Source organism: Photinus pyralis, unplaced genomic scaffold (genome assembly GCF_008802855.1).
Source record: "Photinus pyralis isolate 1611_PpyrPB1 unplaced genomic scaffold, Ppyr1.3 Ppyr1.4_LG2, whole genome shotgun sequence".
NCBI classification, from domain to species: domain Eukaryota; kingdom Metazoa; phylum Arthropoda; class Insecta; order Coleoptera; family Lampyridae; genus Photinus; species Photinus pyralis.
In genome coordinates, this window is record NW_022170403.1 from 18,332,376 (window position 1) to 18,349,455 (window position 17,080).

A 17,080-nucleotide genomic window follows, 5' to 3' on the forward strand; every position below is an offset into this window, starting at 1 on the left:
TTTATCTAATTTATTTTTAAGGCCTCGTTTATTCTGGAAGGAAAATTGGATGCCTATTTCTAATTTTCTCATGTTCCTCAATAACACGCCCTCCACGATGTGAGACCTTTCCATGTAACTTTCGTAACTACCTTGAGACCGCAACAGATCTAACCAAGCTTCATGAAGTAACAATGAGTTTATTTGTATTCACGCCGTTAATTAACCTAGAACAGCCTTTTTTTGCCATTTGATTACAATTAAAATTTATAATTGGTTAATTATACCGCAAATCACGCGCTTTAATTAGATTACCTAAATATACGTTTCGGTCCTCGGAGAATTCGCCGAAAAAAATTTAGCTAAAGCTTTTAGCGGGAAAAATGACGCTTCAAGTGTTTCAAACCTAATTATTAAACCACTTAAATCGTAATCCCGTCAATTATAGTGGAGTAACTTTTAACAAAAATAGACTATAAAAGACTTCATTTTAGAAAATTGTAATTTTTCAGGCAAAAGAGGTTTACTGCCTTACTTATGTTTCGTTCAAGTTTAAAAATGCCCCAAAGCGGGTAAATGTCTCAACGCTTAATCGTAGACCTGTAAATAATAAGGTTTAAATAGACCCGCCTCGCTATGGAAGAATTGCGAATTTCTATTTAGGTAATAAAATGTTTCACTTATATACGTTTTTAATTCCATGACTATAATTGCGAGCTTTTGGCGAGATTCCAAGTGACGAGAATTTTTTAATGTAAGTATGGAGTACGGTCTACTCAAATTACTTTGTCGTTAGCGACACCCAACAAAACTACATAAGCTTTTCGCTCACAAAATTGCATTTCTTCAGTGCAGGTTCTTAGACATTAAATGAAAAAGTCTATACCTAACTGTGTGCGAATAGCATGTTACATGAATTTTATTGTATTACTTCCATTTCGGAGTAAAGTACGATAAATGTGCATTTTAACACTGAAGTATTCCTTCTGTCCCATGTCTCTATAGTGAACTAGAGAAATTCATAGCTTACGTGTGCCTGGAGATAAGTTACCCCTCTTTCAAGTTTCACCCAATCAGGTTTATACCGTATTGGACTTCATGCACATTTTTAAACATAGAAAATGGAAACTACAACTTTTAAGAATCACAATAATTCTAATTTCGAGGCATAGCTAAGACGAATGCAAAAACTGGTGAGTAAAATATTGTAGAAAGCTTGGAAAGTTTCATGTACTTATAGGTAATAGACATTTACCAGATTATTGTCTAAGCGTACTTTTTGGAGGTGGCGCGGCGGTGGAATGGCATTCTTTTACTTCAGCGTGGAAAATAGAAGGAAATTTTGGGTCGAACATGTTCGAAAAATTCTGAAGAAAAGCAAAATAGAAAACGAAACAGAGAATTGAACAACAAGTTAAAAAGTAATCGTAAACGATTTACATAAAGCGCATTTCCACTTGCATTCATTTCCCATTTGTAAGATGCAACTTCTGTTAAAATCGTAGAAATCTGGCCACAAATATGAAAGATAGCATTGCACATGGGCAATCCATTGTTGACGTGCTACTTCAATTTCAGTTTATGAGAAGAATTTCATTTCAATGTATTTCTAAATAAGAAAGTTGGAACTGCGCATGCGCAAACCTCAATTTTAAAACTAATGTTAGATTTTCCTTTGTTCCAAGCGCCTAAGTATCAAATTTCACTTAAATAGTTCCATAGATAAAAAAGTTGGCACGGCGCATGCGCAAAATTAAATTTTGAAACTGGCGCTAGATTTTCCTTTATTCCAAGTGCCTATGTATCACATTTCATTTAAATTCTTCCATAAATAAAAAAGTTGGCACTGCATGCGCAAAACCAAATTTTGAAATTGGCGTTTGATTTTCCTTTATCCCAAGTGCCTATGTATCAAATTTCGTTTAAATTCTTCCATAAATAAAAAAGTTGGCACTGCGCATGCGCAAAACCAAATTTTGAAATTGGCGTTTGATTTTCCTTTATCCCAAGTGCCTATGTATCAAATTTCGTTTAAATTCTTCCATAAATAAAAAAGTTGGCACTGCGCATGCGCAAAACCAAATTTTGAAATTGGCGTTTGATTTTCCTTTATTCCAAGTGCCTATGTATCAAATTTCGTTTAAATTCTTCCATAAATAAAAAAGTTGGCACTGCGCATGCGCAAAACCAAATTTTGAAATTGGCGTTTGATTTTCCTTTATCCCAAGTGCCTATGTATCAAATTTCGTTTAAATTCTTCCATAAATAAAAAAGTTGGCACTGCGCATGCGCAAAACCAAATTTTGAAATTGGCGTTTGATTTTCCTTTATCCCAAGTGCCTATGTATCAAATTTCGTTTAAATTCTTCCATAAATAAAAAAGTTGGCACTGCGCATGCGCAAAACCAAATTTTGAAATTGGCGTTTGATTTTCCTTTATTCGAAGTGCCTATGTATCAAATTTCGTTTAAATTCTTCCATAAATAAAAAAGTTGGCACTGCGCATGCGCAAAACCAAATTTTGAAATTGGCGTTTGATTTTCCTTTATCCCAAGTGCCTATGTATCAAATTTCGTTTAAATTCTTCCATAAATAAAAAAGTTGGCACTGCGCATGCGCAAAACCAAATTTTGAAATTGGCGTTTGATTTTCCTTTATTCCAAGTGCCTATGTATCAAATTTCATTCAAATACTTTTATAAGTAAAAAAGTTTGCAATTCGGTTTATAAATGGTCGAGATGCGAAAAGGGCACTGTGAATTTTGAATCGATTCGATTCAACTTTTGGCATTGCGTATTATATGGCTAAAGCTATGCCCATATTGAATTTCATGCAATTCAGTTCATAACTAACGGAGATGTAAAAGCGATCGAACATTTCTAAACAAAGTTATCGTTCACACGGACAGATAGATGGACAGACAGACAAAGGAACAGACGGAGAGACCAACCGGCAGGCGACAGATAGCAATGCAAAATTATAAACGATCTCTAGGATCGTTAATAAACGGCAAAAGTGTAAAATTATGGAACATGTAAAAAACGGTTTTTTGTTTTTTTTACAATAACTTTTTTTGTAAGCGGTACAGAAAAAATTCCTTCCTTGGTACAAGACTCGACACCATAACGAACCAAATAGCGAAAAAAGTAGAACAATAGCTCTTAAGATAAAAAAACTAGTAGCGTCGCAAAGTTAGCGGACGGACGGACGGACGGACGGACAAAGTGGCCACAATAGCGCATTTTTATTTTATTTTTGTAGAAATGCGCTAAAAAAGCGCTAGAAGTCGTTACACAACAACATGGAATATTTAGGACAGAAGTTATCATAAAAAATTATCGACTATCGCGATTTAAATACAATTGTTAATTTAAGGGGTAAACTTTGTTTTTGTCCAAGTAACAACAATGGAATTCGGAATAAACAAACACAAATACTGGTGGTAACGATTACACGATAGTTTCGAAGCAAGCATTTTTGCATAAAATATAATCAGTTTTAGGAGTGATTTATGTGGGTTTAATTGCATACACGAGACGAATTGGGGTGTAACCGAGGGTGTATAGGGTCATTTCTTTTGGACTACCAGTTCCGGCAAAGTGTAGGGCAACTTAATTTTTTTCAAATAGAAAACCATCTATTCTTTGTATTGAATATTCCTATTCTACATCGGAAAATAATAAACTTTCGTGGGAGCGGTGAAGGCTAAACGCGCTATTTTTGGACTGAGCTAGGAAGCTGTTCTGTTAAGAATTTGGCACATTTTTTTCTGTTTGGGATTTACATTTAAAAGGGTAGGTCATGTGTTAGGTAAAGTTTACCTGACACAATAACCTCCTATAATATGAATACATTTTTTGCCATGGAAACTTAACTGTGAAATGTGTTAACGCTAACAGAATTGCACAGTTGTGGGCCCTCCCAAAATTTATCCTGTCAAAATGTAATGGTTACTGTGCAACCATTACTTAAGATTCCTGCATTTCAACGACTCATACAAACAACAAAAACTAATCGGATCGATTCGTAGTAGATATTGTACTAATAGGGTTTCTGTTAATGAAACAGTAAGATAAAAAGCGAACTCAGCTTGCAAAGAGGGTTGAGGGTTTATTGATTTCAGTGTTGGTAATCGAACAGATTGTATTTATGGCAAACATGTGGGTATCTGTACTGTAAGTCCTGGATTTGATAGGTTCGATGTATTTTTTAGTGCGAGTGTGGCACAATGATATGAATTAATTATCTGGGTTCAAATAGGTTTCAGTTTGGTCTAATGAATAATGAGCGTCAGGCATGTGATCTGATGTTCGAGTAAAATGCTTACATTTTAACAAACAGAAAACCTGGAAGGAAACGCTTCCTAAATATAAAAATTGTTCTATTGCTTGAATTTTGCGGTGCAGGACGTACAGTATTGCATTATAGCGCATTTGCATGCAACTGCTTTCTCCGCCCATCTCATTAACTACTTTTACTGTGTTCATGGTATTGACTATACGTTTTCTTTGAATTTTGAAAATCGCAAACTCTTTTGTCGATAAATTTATCGGCCTCTATGTTAATTAAACGCAAACAAGTAGGTTTACGTAGTGCATACGTTAAAGGTATTTAAAAGCGCGAACCGTAACACGATTAAAACTGTTTATAAACAAACCAGGTACAAAACAGGACTTTGATAACCCGCGCCATATAAATTAAAATTTTGGGAATAATTCACATTCAAAACATTACATCCCAGAATACATTCAGCAGCAACTAGAACAATTTAACTAAGCGTACGAAGACATAGAAAATAAACTCCGAAAGCGGATCTAAAATTTATTGGAATCAGTTTTATTTGAGGTGGCAACGTACAACATTACATTTAAATATCTTTTTTTGGAAGAATGGCCAGTTTTTGGGCTGTAACTGTTTGGCCCGACGGACAGACGGACAGACAGACAGACGGACAGTCTCTCTCGCAATCAGACGTCAAAAATTGAATAACTTGAAAACCTTTGATGCATGTATAGGGAAATATGGTATCAAACGACGTATATTTTCATGTAGATTTCAAAAATGCAATAAAATATAGGGTGTTCTATTAAATAAGAAAGTTGCTATTCACATCCGATGAAACCAGAATTGAAATGATCATGATAATATTTTCCTTCGATAGATCATAAAAAGCTATGTTGCTATGCAAATTTTCAGATTTAAATTATTTATGGGGGTCTGAACTCTGAATACTTTTAGGTAACGGTTTGCGTGTAACGGCCTGTATAATATCGGCATGCACACAACTTGCGCAAACAAATTACAAACATCGACACAATCAAGCAGCTAAAATCATACATCAAAAATTAGCTCCTAACAAGGCCTTTTAACATAATCTCATACAAGATAAGACACCATACTACAAATACACTCCACAAATAATATTTGAAAACAACACATAAATTATATTGGGATAAAACATTCCACAATAATAGACCAGACATTAGACTTATAGATAACACACAAACATCCATTTGTATAATAGACATTGTATTCCCAACACTAACAACTTGACTAAATCACATGTAGAAAAACACCGCAAATACACTGATATGTCTCGAATTTAAGGCGTAATAGAGAATGAAATCTACTGTTATCTAACCCAAGCAATCACACAAATACGAGTTACCGAACAAATAAGTACAACAAATGATACAACATCTACAATCAGAGATTCCACTATTAAAGTTACACGGCTTAGCACAAGTAAACGACACAAGAAGCCTTCTACTCTGAAACAAACCACATTATCACAACCCATTCGTATTCAGCCCAAACGCAAAAACCTAAACAGCACTTTTGACCCCCAATCCCTTTAACCCAAGTAACCATAACTTACTGAACAAACAAACACAATAAAAACAAGTAACGCAGCATACACTACAATGACAGATTCATAGTTATACCAAAGAGTAACCATAATAAGAGATACAGCGCAATGGTATAAACGCGTGTTGGCTATAAGAACTCGCCCGCTAGGATTCCAAAAGCGGGCCCTCGCGTAGAGGTGGCCAGAACTAACCGCCTCTTTAAATATTGGCGCGTATTGAAAATTTACAGAATTCTTTATAGAATTTTGGTTTAAAATATTTGCGCGGTTGTCACATTTAATTTTCTTTCTTATTGGCTGTATAAAACGTGGACATGATATAATTAGAAAACATTACTTAGGTATAAAAGAAATCAGCAACGATTTAGTACCTATTGTTAATTACGTTGGTATTTTCCTGTTTAGTTGGCGTCTATTGAATAGACAGTAATTACTATTTAATTTAATAACCAATAACAGGTACAATTGTAAAAATGTAAATTAAATTTGTTATTATCCATCCTTTTTAGATCGTCTACTACAGTCAAATTAGACAGTGTAAATAGACAACATATTTCATAAAATTGGATTTTATGATGAGCATAGCGATTATTTTACAGGAAATTTTGTTTGCTTTAATTTTGTATAGATGCCTACATACGCTGAGTTGTTTAATCATTAACAATCAATCATTACAATGCAATAATCCTTATGTCCTCAGAAAAAAAAACAGCAGTCTAATCCAATAATCAGTCAAACTATATAGTGCAGTTAAATAATAAATTAATAAATCTGCACCCGTCGAATAAATTTAATTAAATATTTGCACGTTATTCTCATTTAAACAATTCAATGAAAAAAAACTCTCGACCCGCATTTTAAGCTGCAGCACTACCGCGCATCGGTCTCCTAGCAACTAAGCGTCGTACACATGTTTTTCAATCACCATTGGCTAGTAGCGGAAAAAACACATAAGTATATGTATTTAAATTTGCCGCTCAACTTGAGCCACCTCGCACTCTGCTAGTGATTCATCCATCTAAACGATTGATAATGCAGTGTATGTTCTCATTTTTGAAAACAACATTGGCTTCCACTCCAAATATAGGGTTTCTGGAGCGTTTAAATATCTCCGGAATGCGTGGGTCGATCGGACTGAAATGTAATGAGATTAAAGGGGACTTTAGTCACATGGACTGGTAAAAAATATGGTCCAAATCGGTCAAGTAGTTTTTCAGTTATCGCAAAGAAACCATTTTTAAAGAGGTGGGGTTGCGTCAGGGGTTGCGTTGGTCCACAGTTCACATTCTTAACTGATTTGAACCATTCGATCACAACTATAATCCAATTGAGGCAGTTTATTTTGGATTTATTATATTGTTTATAGTTTGGCCGGCAAAAATTAAAAAGTGATTGCAACATTTTTTCCGGGAGTCTTTCCTTATCTTATTATTTGTATAATAAATGCTATAAAATGTCTATTGGCCTTTTTTTTTAAAAAATGTTCGTTTATTTCCGCGCAAGTCGGAAGTAAATATCGTTCGTTAGACTACTTCCTCTAACTAAACGATCTAGTTCGGTCGATTTTTCCATACGTCCGTCGACGGTAGGGCGACGAACAGTGTGTACAAAGGGCAGAGACGTAATCAAAGCGAGCTTATTACTCGCGCTTACTGGGAATACACAATACACACTAAAAAATCTATTATTGACCGCTCAAAAAACTGCTTATTGTTACACGAAGAACATATCTTCGCACCTATGAATCAAACCAACAAGCGTTCGGACCTTAATAAATTGTGCCATAACGGTAGAATGGAATTACATATCTTTAAACATCATACATTTCAAGGAATAATAGATACCTAAATAAGTGCAAGCAAACACTAAAAATTTGGCAACGCTGGGATTTCTGCAATGATATTTATAAACTTCTAAACAAGTAGTTGCCTTGAAATAGCCCCTTAGGCGTAGCGTACGCCAATAAAATGGAGAAAAAGCAGTCAAATTTGTTAGGCAACACACAATACATATGCAACACTATTCTCTATGCCGTTGAATCTCTTATTATGGTTACTCTTTGGTTATACGTCCTAGCATAGCTAAAAAAAACTGTTCCTTCTCAGAAATACACCACATTATCACAACCCCCTCGTATTCAACCCAAACGCAAAGTCAAACAAACGCAATAAACAACCCCGCTGAGTTAAATTGCTCAACTTGTAGGAAACGTGTGTGTTTTTATTTTTTTTATTGTTATGTTTATTATTTACTTTTTATGACTTTTAATAATGCTCTTTCGCTTCTACATGCACTCCTAAAGCCGGATTGTAAAGATGATAAAATATTACATTTGATGAGATGTTCTTACAGTTGAAGACACAAGACTTTTTCAAATATGTTTGATATTGCTGACAATATATACTAATTTATTGGTCTTAGATCAGACAAACTTTCAGGACTACTTTTAACCAAAATGGTCCTGAAACCTTCAGTTTCGCGCCTACTTTCTGTCAGGAAATTTTAGTTTCAATGACAGAGGCAGAGCAGACTACGTTAGGTTAAAATCCTTATGGTTTTATGGCTCATCTTCAACTCAAAGTTATGAGATTTGAAATCGTTAGCAGATTTGTAAGTAACACTAAATACAAATTTCCATTTTTTAATTATTTCCAAAGCCCTATCGCGTTGGCGTTAATAAAAGTGGGTTTGATCAAGTCCAGACTTCAATCAATTTGCAAATCTAGCCACTAGTGGCAATACTGAAGAAGTAAACATTCTATTGGTTGTTGAAAGATCTATTATCCCTTATTATCACAGGTATGTGTTGTAATGAAATTAAGTTTCCATCTACTTATAGGTGATATATCCCCAATGTAGTTTTTAAAGATTGTCCTTTTTGCATTTTCTGAGCACACACAGGGCAGCTAATCGTAACTTGACACATAAAATACAACCGGTTTTTCCTTTTCCTCTACAATTCTAAAATTTCAATTCCCTTGAAATATTCGTGACTGTCACGATTACTCCAAAAATGTCAATTATTACAGAATATATACCTACGGAAAACGTATCGTCTAAAGTTTCCGTTTAATTTTATACCATTTCGAAGGTGAGATATGAAATATAACAGCAATTTCGTTACGCCACACTACGGCGGAAAAACATACACGTTCACTTCCTAAAAGCTATGAAATTTGATTTTTCCTGTCACAGTGAGATTCTGAATCTTCGCTATGTTGACACTTTAAAAATGTAGCATAAATAAAAAACCTCGTAAAAAACTAAAAGCGTAATTTGCTCAAGATGTGAACAGAAAAAGTGGTTGCGTATAACGTCGTAATAGTGAGCTTATTGTGTGGTCTAATAAAACAATTTCTATGACTATAATGGATTTAACCGTAAATTATGTTCTATGACCATTGATCATATTTATACTAGACAAAGGCGATCAAAACCTAACACCCGTACATAAATCTTAAGACGTTATGCTTCGATTGCACACACGAAGCATTAGTCAAGCATATCGTTATTGACACCGAAATTTAAACGATTATTCCACCCTGAATATTCAGACGCTAAACTTATTAAGTATAAGTTTAGACAGGACCACAAGTCAAGGAAATCTGGGGTTTTGCGTATATGGAAAGATGTTATGTGCTGAAATTCTTTTGTCTGAGTGGCTGGGCTGGGCGCGTTGTGTCCTTTTTATTAACGCAGCTGCTGATGGTAAGAGAATGAGAAGCACTTATTTTCCAACCCCGTTTCATAACTGATGGTTACAAAAGATACGAAAACCAATTAAAGTGAACTTTCCTACTGTAAGCAATTAAATATTTTTTCGTATTTCAAGGAACTTTTATTTAGTAACAAACATCACATGAGTCAAGTAAATTAAAGGACGAACTAATTAATTAGTAATTGGAATGGTTTACACGGATTTGAGGGATTTTTAGAATTATGGTGTCGGGAAATACTATCAAGCAGTTGCAATCTGCTTTAAATGGCGCAGAAATGCGGATATCTCGGTTGGAAATTGTTCACACACAAAATTGAAAACTTCGTTACGAATAAAAGTTAAACACTGAGAATTTCATTACAGAACTGTTGACTTAATCTAGATTTATTTCATTTATTCGCATCTTTTCCTCTCATCATCACAACCCGTCTTTGCTGTTTCTTCGTATAGATAAAAGAATAAACCTGGAATAAACTCACCCTTTCATTTTTTTTATACTTCCTTGTGTAAAAACTTAAGATGGCAATTCCATAATTAGTTCAGCCGGAGAGTTCGCCGAACATGGCTTCGGGATTATCACGTATAAATGTAAATTCGCATGGATAATTACGCTTAAAGTTTCTTTTGATTCATTGAATAGTCTTTCGAATACCATTCGTAGTCGAAATATTTCTCAATTATTTTTGAGGTGCTGTTCCACTCATGCTAGTTACGTTTTTTAATACCACTCGCGCTAGTGCTCGTGGTATTAATCAGCGTAACTAGTGACAGCACCTCAAAAATTATCTCGAAAATTATCGACAGTACTTCAACCACTAATGGTATTATATTTGAAAATTTTTAAAAAGGGTATCTGGTTTGGATACATTTTTTAATCAATATATTCAAAACGTTACGGTAATTTGGTGTTTGATTTGACAAGCAAACTATTCAATTAACTATACAAATTTGAAGGAATTTTTTCAGGTAAAAGGAAAATTTCTACAGTAAGTAATTTCAGTACATTCAGTAAAATACTTACAGTCAGAAATTTCCACTTTTTGATAAAAAATCCATGATTTCAAAGTAAGAGAGTTCAAAACCTTTAAAAGAAGTAGGAAAGCCTACTTCAATGTCGTTTGAATTCTAATACTGTAAGCAGTGCTTGTATATAAACTAGGTATTCTGAAACTATAACCTTATCAGGAGATATAAAGATGACCTAACAGACTTAGGTAATAGTCTTAAATTAAATTATGAAAAGGAAGCGACTACCAGCTGAAATAATAATTTTTCCTTTTGTGGCAATTTTTCCCTCTTCTTTTTTATATTATTATACTTTGCGATTTGGGGTTTGTGAATGAGTGCCACTTGGTTTAGAAGTTCTACAGAGAAAAATAATTAAAATTATTTCACAATGTATCAACACAAAGCAACTAAAATGAAAATAAAGGCTAGTATGTTTGCTGGATTTTAATTCCCCATTTTTTTCCAGCATCATGTCAACTGCATGTGAATACACCGCCGATTATGACATTCGAGAGGAACTGGGTTATTCCGGAGACTGAAGAAGTGGGCAGTGTAATTACACGTGTTGGTGCAAGGGACAACGACGCGGACTTTTTAATATATGGAATAGAGCCGATCTCTTTTGGTGACGGGCCACCGAGGCCCTTGCCGTTTAGAATTAATAATGCAACAGGAGTTGTCTATTTGAACGAATCGTTAAAGGGAAGGGTAAGTTAACCGTTCCATTTGTATTCGAAGTGAAAGTGTAATGGGGTACCTTATATTCGCTAACTACCGCGCAAACCAGGGAAATTAATATTGAACGTAGTTAAAAGCAACCTCTTCCCTTCCGTTGAAAGTTATGAGTTTTTAATTTGCCTAAACGTATACTTTACCCGAAACTACGGTTTACGGAAACAACATTATGCCATTTGGTTTAGAAAAAATTTATGTTCAGAATATGTTTCATGTAGAACTACCTTTGTCCACCGCATAGTGCATAAGCCTAATAATATAATATGGGCACTGTTTAACAGATAGGTATTTGGGTTTCCCCTTCTATTAGTAAACTTGATGGTATACATTTGTTTTTTAGATGTTTACATAAAATCATTCTTAGAGTTAGTGCATATACCTACCCGGAATGAGTTTTTTTTAGAAGTTTAGTCCGGGATCTCGGAAACTAGGAGAGATAGAGGGATCGTAAAATAGGGAAAGAATTGCATCTTTACGAGCTCAGTAATTAATAGTAAATTATGCTACGAGAACTGACAACGCGTAATGGTGAAGGAGCGTATGGAAGCGAGTTAGCTGTAGTTTTCAGCTCGTGTCGTGCCACATACATGTTTGTTGCTGTTTCTTTTTGCTGTAGTACTTAAAAACATTTAAACATCTAAAGAAGATAGAATTTTTTTAGAATCATTGCGTTAGTAGCACTGCTTTCTAACCATTTTCTTTTGGATTTTAATTTATTTCCCATTTACAAAGAATTCGTAAAAGTTCGTTTCTGAATACAACCAAACTCTTTATACCAACGATATCGCGGTAAACTTATAAGAATCGGGAAACCGTAACCCTAAAATTATTGTTGGTATTGTAACGTTATTTATAAAATTCGGGTTCGATTTATATCAATATTTATTAAACAAAAACTAAAACACTATAAAATCCGTACAATTTATATCGATCATTTATATCACACACTTCGACATTTATATCAGCTTTTCGCGCTCTATGTTTCGTTCGCACTCGATCTCGTTCGATAGTAGACTAACTGCGATGTTCGGTCCGCAACCATTTATACACGCAAGCAATGTAAGTCCAGTACATTCTCGAATGTTCCTACAAATTCCACTATCGCGCGCGTAGAAAATTCCAGAGAATTCTGGAGCATTTCCGTTACACTGCCCCCTTCTTAATTCTGGACGTCTTCGTTCATCGTTAGTATTACTTTTTAATGCCTCGTGTCGGAATCTGCAGTCAGAGCCTGCTCGACAAACACCTTTCTTGAAAAAGTAACAGTCCACAGTTTTGCGGAGGGTCGTCCCCTGTGGGTTGAAGCAGCATACTGTAATTCGAACGCTAGTGTTTCTAAAAATCACTTCGATCATGGTTCGCACTATTTTCCAGTCCAACCCATCTAAACCACATCCAATCTTCGGGATCGCCAAGCTATTTATGTCATAGTATGCCATGAGTTTCTTTAAGCTTTTTAAAGCAGACCAGAGGTTTTCATAGGTGGGTTTGCCTTCTGACGTTTTCTTTGAAACCAAGTAGAACAAAGAGCGTTGATTATCTTCCAAGCGCAGTACTTTACCCACTCGTGGTCTTTACCTTAACAACTCGTCTATTCTTCCAAATCTTTTCCGGAATACGGAAGCTATACCTCTACCCATGCGAAGGTCTTCGGCGACACAATGGGCGATGGAAACGTTAACCGGAAGCTCAAAAATATTTTGACAAATTTCCTGAGTAACGCCAAATCGAGCTTTCTTCCGCTGGGCGTAATTTCACATAAAATCGTTAAAGTTTGGCTCGATCCCAAAGCTGCGTTCCTCTTCTCGAATACCTCTAACTTCTTCGTTGTTGTTGGATCCGGCATATCGTGCGAGTCGATTAATGTGGACAACTTTCGGTTTCCGGTGGTTCATTCTGATACGATATATCACGTCATTTATTTTCTTGATCACCTCATACGGACCTTCCCATTGTCTTTGTAGCTTGGGAGAAAGACCTCTTCGTCTCTGTGGATTGTGCAGCCATACCAGATCTCCAGCTTCAAAAGTTTCATTGACCGAGCGGAGGTTGTATTGATTTTTCATGCGATCGCTGGCAATCTGAATATGACTTCTAGCCAAGTCGTGAATGTCGTTCATCTTCGCCTTTAGTTGGTCAACATAATTTTCACCTGCGACATATTCTTCATGGGGTTTACGCCCAAACTCGAGATCACATGGAAGGCGTAGCTCACGACCCAACATAAGGCAGGCAGGAGTCTGACCCGTGGTCTCGTTGACGGCTGATCGATATGCCATAAGGAACAGGTGGAGGTACTGGTCCCAATTTTTCTGATGTTCTGCCACGACTTTTGAAAGATATTTACCCATCGTTCGATTCATTCTCTCCACCATTCCATCTGACTGAGGATGCAAAGGTGTTGTTCTGGTTTTATTGGCTCCTACCAATCGACAAACATCTTGGAACAAAGCCGATTCAAAGTTCCTTCCTTGGTCTGAATGGATTTCTATAGGAACACCAAAACGTGTAAAGAACTCCTTTACCAACACTTCTGCAACTGTTGCTGCCTCTTTGGTTTGGAATGGCGTAAGCTTCAGTCCACTTTGTGAAATAATCCATAGCGACTAGGATATATTTATTTCCGCCATCTGTCTCGGGAAACGGTCCTGCGATATCGATAGCAACTCGTTCCATCGGACTACCAACGTTATACTGCCTCATGGGTGCCTTCTTCTTGGAAACTGGTCCGTTTCCAGTAGCACATAACTCACATTTTTGACACCATCGCCGGACATCTTCTTTACGGTTGACCCAATAGAATCGCTCACGTACCCTTTGCAACGTTTTCGTAATACCAAAGTGTCCTCCGGAAGCGCCGTCATGCAATTTTCGCAATACTTCCGACACTTTGCTTCTAGGTACTACTAATTGCAGCGTCGATTCGGTGCCATCTTCACTTTCAAGGGTCCTATACAACAGGTTGTCTTTCAGAGTCAGGCTATTCCATTGGCCCCAATAACTCTTTACTTCAGGACTTGTGGCACTAATGTCTTGCCAGCCTGGTCTTTGTCCGTGGCGCATCCAATTCAGAACAGTTTTTAAACTTGGGTCGTTTTCTTGGGCCGTTTTGATTTCGCTTAGCTTCCATTCCTCACTCTCTACAGTTGTTCGTCGCAGATGGCCAATCTTGTCTTCTATTTTAGAACAATGTGTGCAGTTGTCCTTGCACGGTCTTCTTGACAAAGCGTCTGCATTATTGTGAACTTTTCCAGCCCTGTGTTCAATGTCGTAGTCATATTCCTGAAGACGTTCTAACCATCTTGCCACCTGTCCTTCTGGGTTTCGGAACTGCAAGAGCCACTTTAGCGCTGCATGATCTGTCCTTATCAGGAACTTGCGGCCGTAAAGGTACTTATGGAAATGTTCGCATGCCTTTACCACACCCAGGAGCTCTCGCCTAGTCACACAATAATTCCTCTCGGGTTTCGACAGTACTTTGCTGAAATAGGCAATGACTCTTTCCTGTCCGTCTTGCAATTGAGAGAGAACAGCTCCAATGGCGGTGTTACTGGCATCGGTATCTAGCACAAACTTTCCTTCATTTCTGGGGTAGCCAAGGATAGGTGCGCTAGTAAGAGCTTGCCGGAGATGTTCGAAAGCTCTTTGACAGTCTTCACTCCATTCGTACTCATTGCCCTCTTCTGTCAACTTTATTAATGGTTTGGCAATGTTGGCAAATCCTTTCACGAATCGTCTATAATAGGTGCACAAACCGAGGAAACTTCGAATCTCGTGCTTGTTCTCAGGAATCGGCCACTCTTGAATCGCTATAATCTTCTCTGGGTCAGCTGTAACACCATCACGAGATACGATGTGCCCCAAATATTTAACTTCTTTTTGGAACATAAAGCATTTCTTTGGACTTAGTTTTAAATTGGCCTCTCGTAATCGTCCAAACACCTCTCTCAGGTTCTTTAGGTGTTCTTCAAAAGTTTTTCCTACGACAATTACATCATCCAAATATACCAGACATGTCTGCCACGTTAGTCCCCTTAGAACTGCTTCCATAAGTCTCTCAAACGTCGCGGGGGCATTACACAATCCGAAAGGCATTACTGTGAATTGCCAAAGTCCAGAGCCTATAGAAAACGCGGTCTTCTCTCGGTCTGTCGATTCCATTCCCACTTGCCAATAACCACTCTTTAGATCGAGTGTGGAAAACCATTGGGCTCCAGATAAAGTGTCCAAGGTGTCGTCTATTCTTGGCAGTGGATAGCTATCTTTCTTGGTGACCGAATTTAATAGACGGTAGTCAACGCAAAATCTTGTGGAGCCATCCTTCTTCTTTACAAGCACTATCGGTGATGACCAAGGACTATTCGATGGCTCGATGACACCTTGTTTTCTCATGTCTCTAATAATCTCTTCCGCTTCGTCTCGTTTAGCCAATGGGAGTCGCCTTGGCTGTTGTCTAATCGGTTGGGAATTGCCAGTATTTATTTTATGGGTGACTATGCTTGTCTTTCCCTTGTCCTGGTCGTTTACCGCGAACACATCCCGAAATTCCACAAGCATATTTTTCACCTTTTGTCGTTGTCTATTGTCCAAATCTGGGGTGTTTTTAATGACCATATCTATCAGCTCTCTTGGATACTTTCCTTTAGATAGATTTTCCGATCTCACAGAGCGAATAGCCGAGATGGGCACACACTGTCCAACTGCAGTTCGTTTGCTTAGCTTAACAGGACTATCTTTCAAATTCATAATTCGAATCGGAACGCCATTTTGAACTTTTACCAGAGCCCTAGCCACTAGAAATTCCTTTTGGTTTAGTGCTTCGACTATCCGTAGGCTTCCCTGGCGACAATATCCATCTAAAGTGGTCATTATAATTTTTTCACTAAGTGCGGGTATAATGACGTCATGAGTGGTTAACAGGCGGATAACATCTTCTTTGTCTCCATGGAAAGGGAGTTCTTCATCGCCGACCTTTAACACGCCCTTTTTCACGTCCAACACAGCTCCGAGTTTCTTAAGAAGATCCATCCCCAAGATGAATTGATCAGAAATATCAGCAATTAGCACCTGGTGATTGATGGTGGTCTTTCCGATGGTGACAGACATTTGTATTTCTCCGTGCGTTTTTATTCTTTCACCAGTTGCTGTTTTTAACTGCACGGTCGAAGATGAGATCCGAGAATGATTCTTCAATAACTCTGGTCTTGCAATAGTTCTTGTTGCACCTGTGTCTACTAGCAAGGATCTGTCTTCTCCATTAACTCGGCCGTCGATGTACAGACTCAGAACTTTTCCAGACGACGTAATGTTTACAGTGAAGATCGGGGCTTTGTTTCTGCAGGTCGACGATAGCCCCTTCCTGTCGACCTTTCTTAGTTTTCCGACTGCTGTAATGGTTTTTGGCAGTTGCGGCGAACGTGTCCAATCTCGCCGCAATTCCAACATCGTGGTTCACGTTTCTTTGCCAGTGACTGTATTGCTTTATTGACCTTTTCTTCCATTACTTTACTGACCTTTTCTACCACTACTTTACTGACCTTTTCTTCAAAACTTTCAGAACCACCTTCCTCTTCGATGGTTCTTACCCGGCTGTCACTGCGAGGTTCCACCATACGTACTCGCGCACTTCCATGACTAGCTTTCTTGGCGGCTTCGAATTCTAACGCATGGGCCAAAGCTTTCTCAATTTTGTCGTGCCTAGCCAGTCTCAAAGCCTGCTGGGCATCTCCATCACGAACGGCATCGATAAATGTTTGTACAGCCAGTTGATC

At 37.3% G+C, this 17,080-nt stretch overlaps 1 protein-coding gene across 1 annotated transcript in view; it reads left to right on the forward strand.

The window, feature by feature from the left end:
• LOC116164364 (tyrosine kinase receptor Cad96Ca-like) overlaps nt 1-17,080 on the forward strand; it is a 270,318-nt gene that overhangs the window by 201,934 nt on the left and 51,304 nt on the right. The window contains exon 2 of the mRNA XM_031478533.1: nt 11,041-11,282. Within this exon, the coding sequence (XP_031334393.1) occupies nt 11,041-11,282 (242 nt within the window). The remainder of the gene's footprint in view (nt 1-11,040; nt 11,283-17,080) is intronic.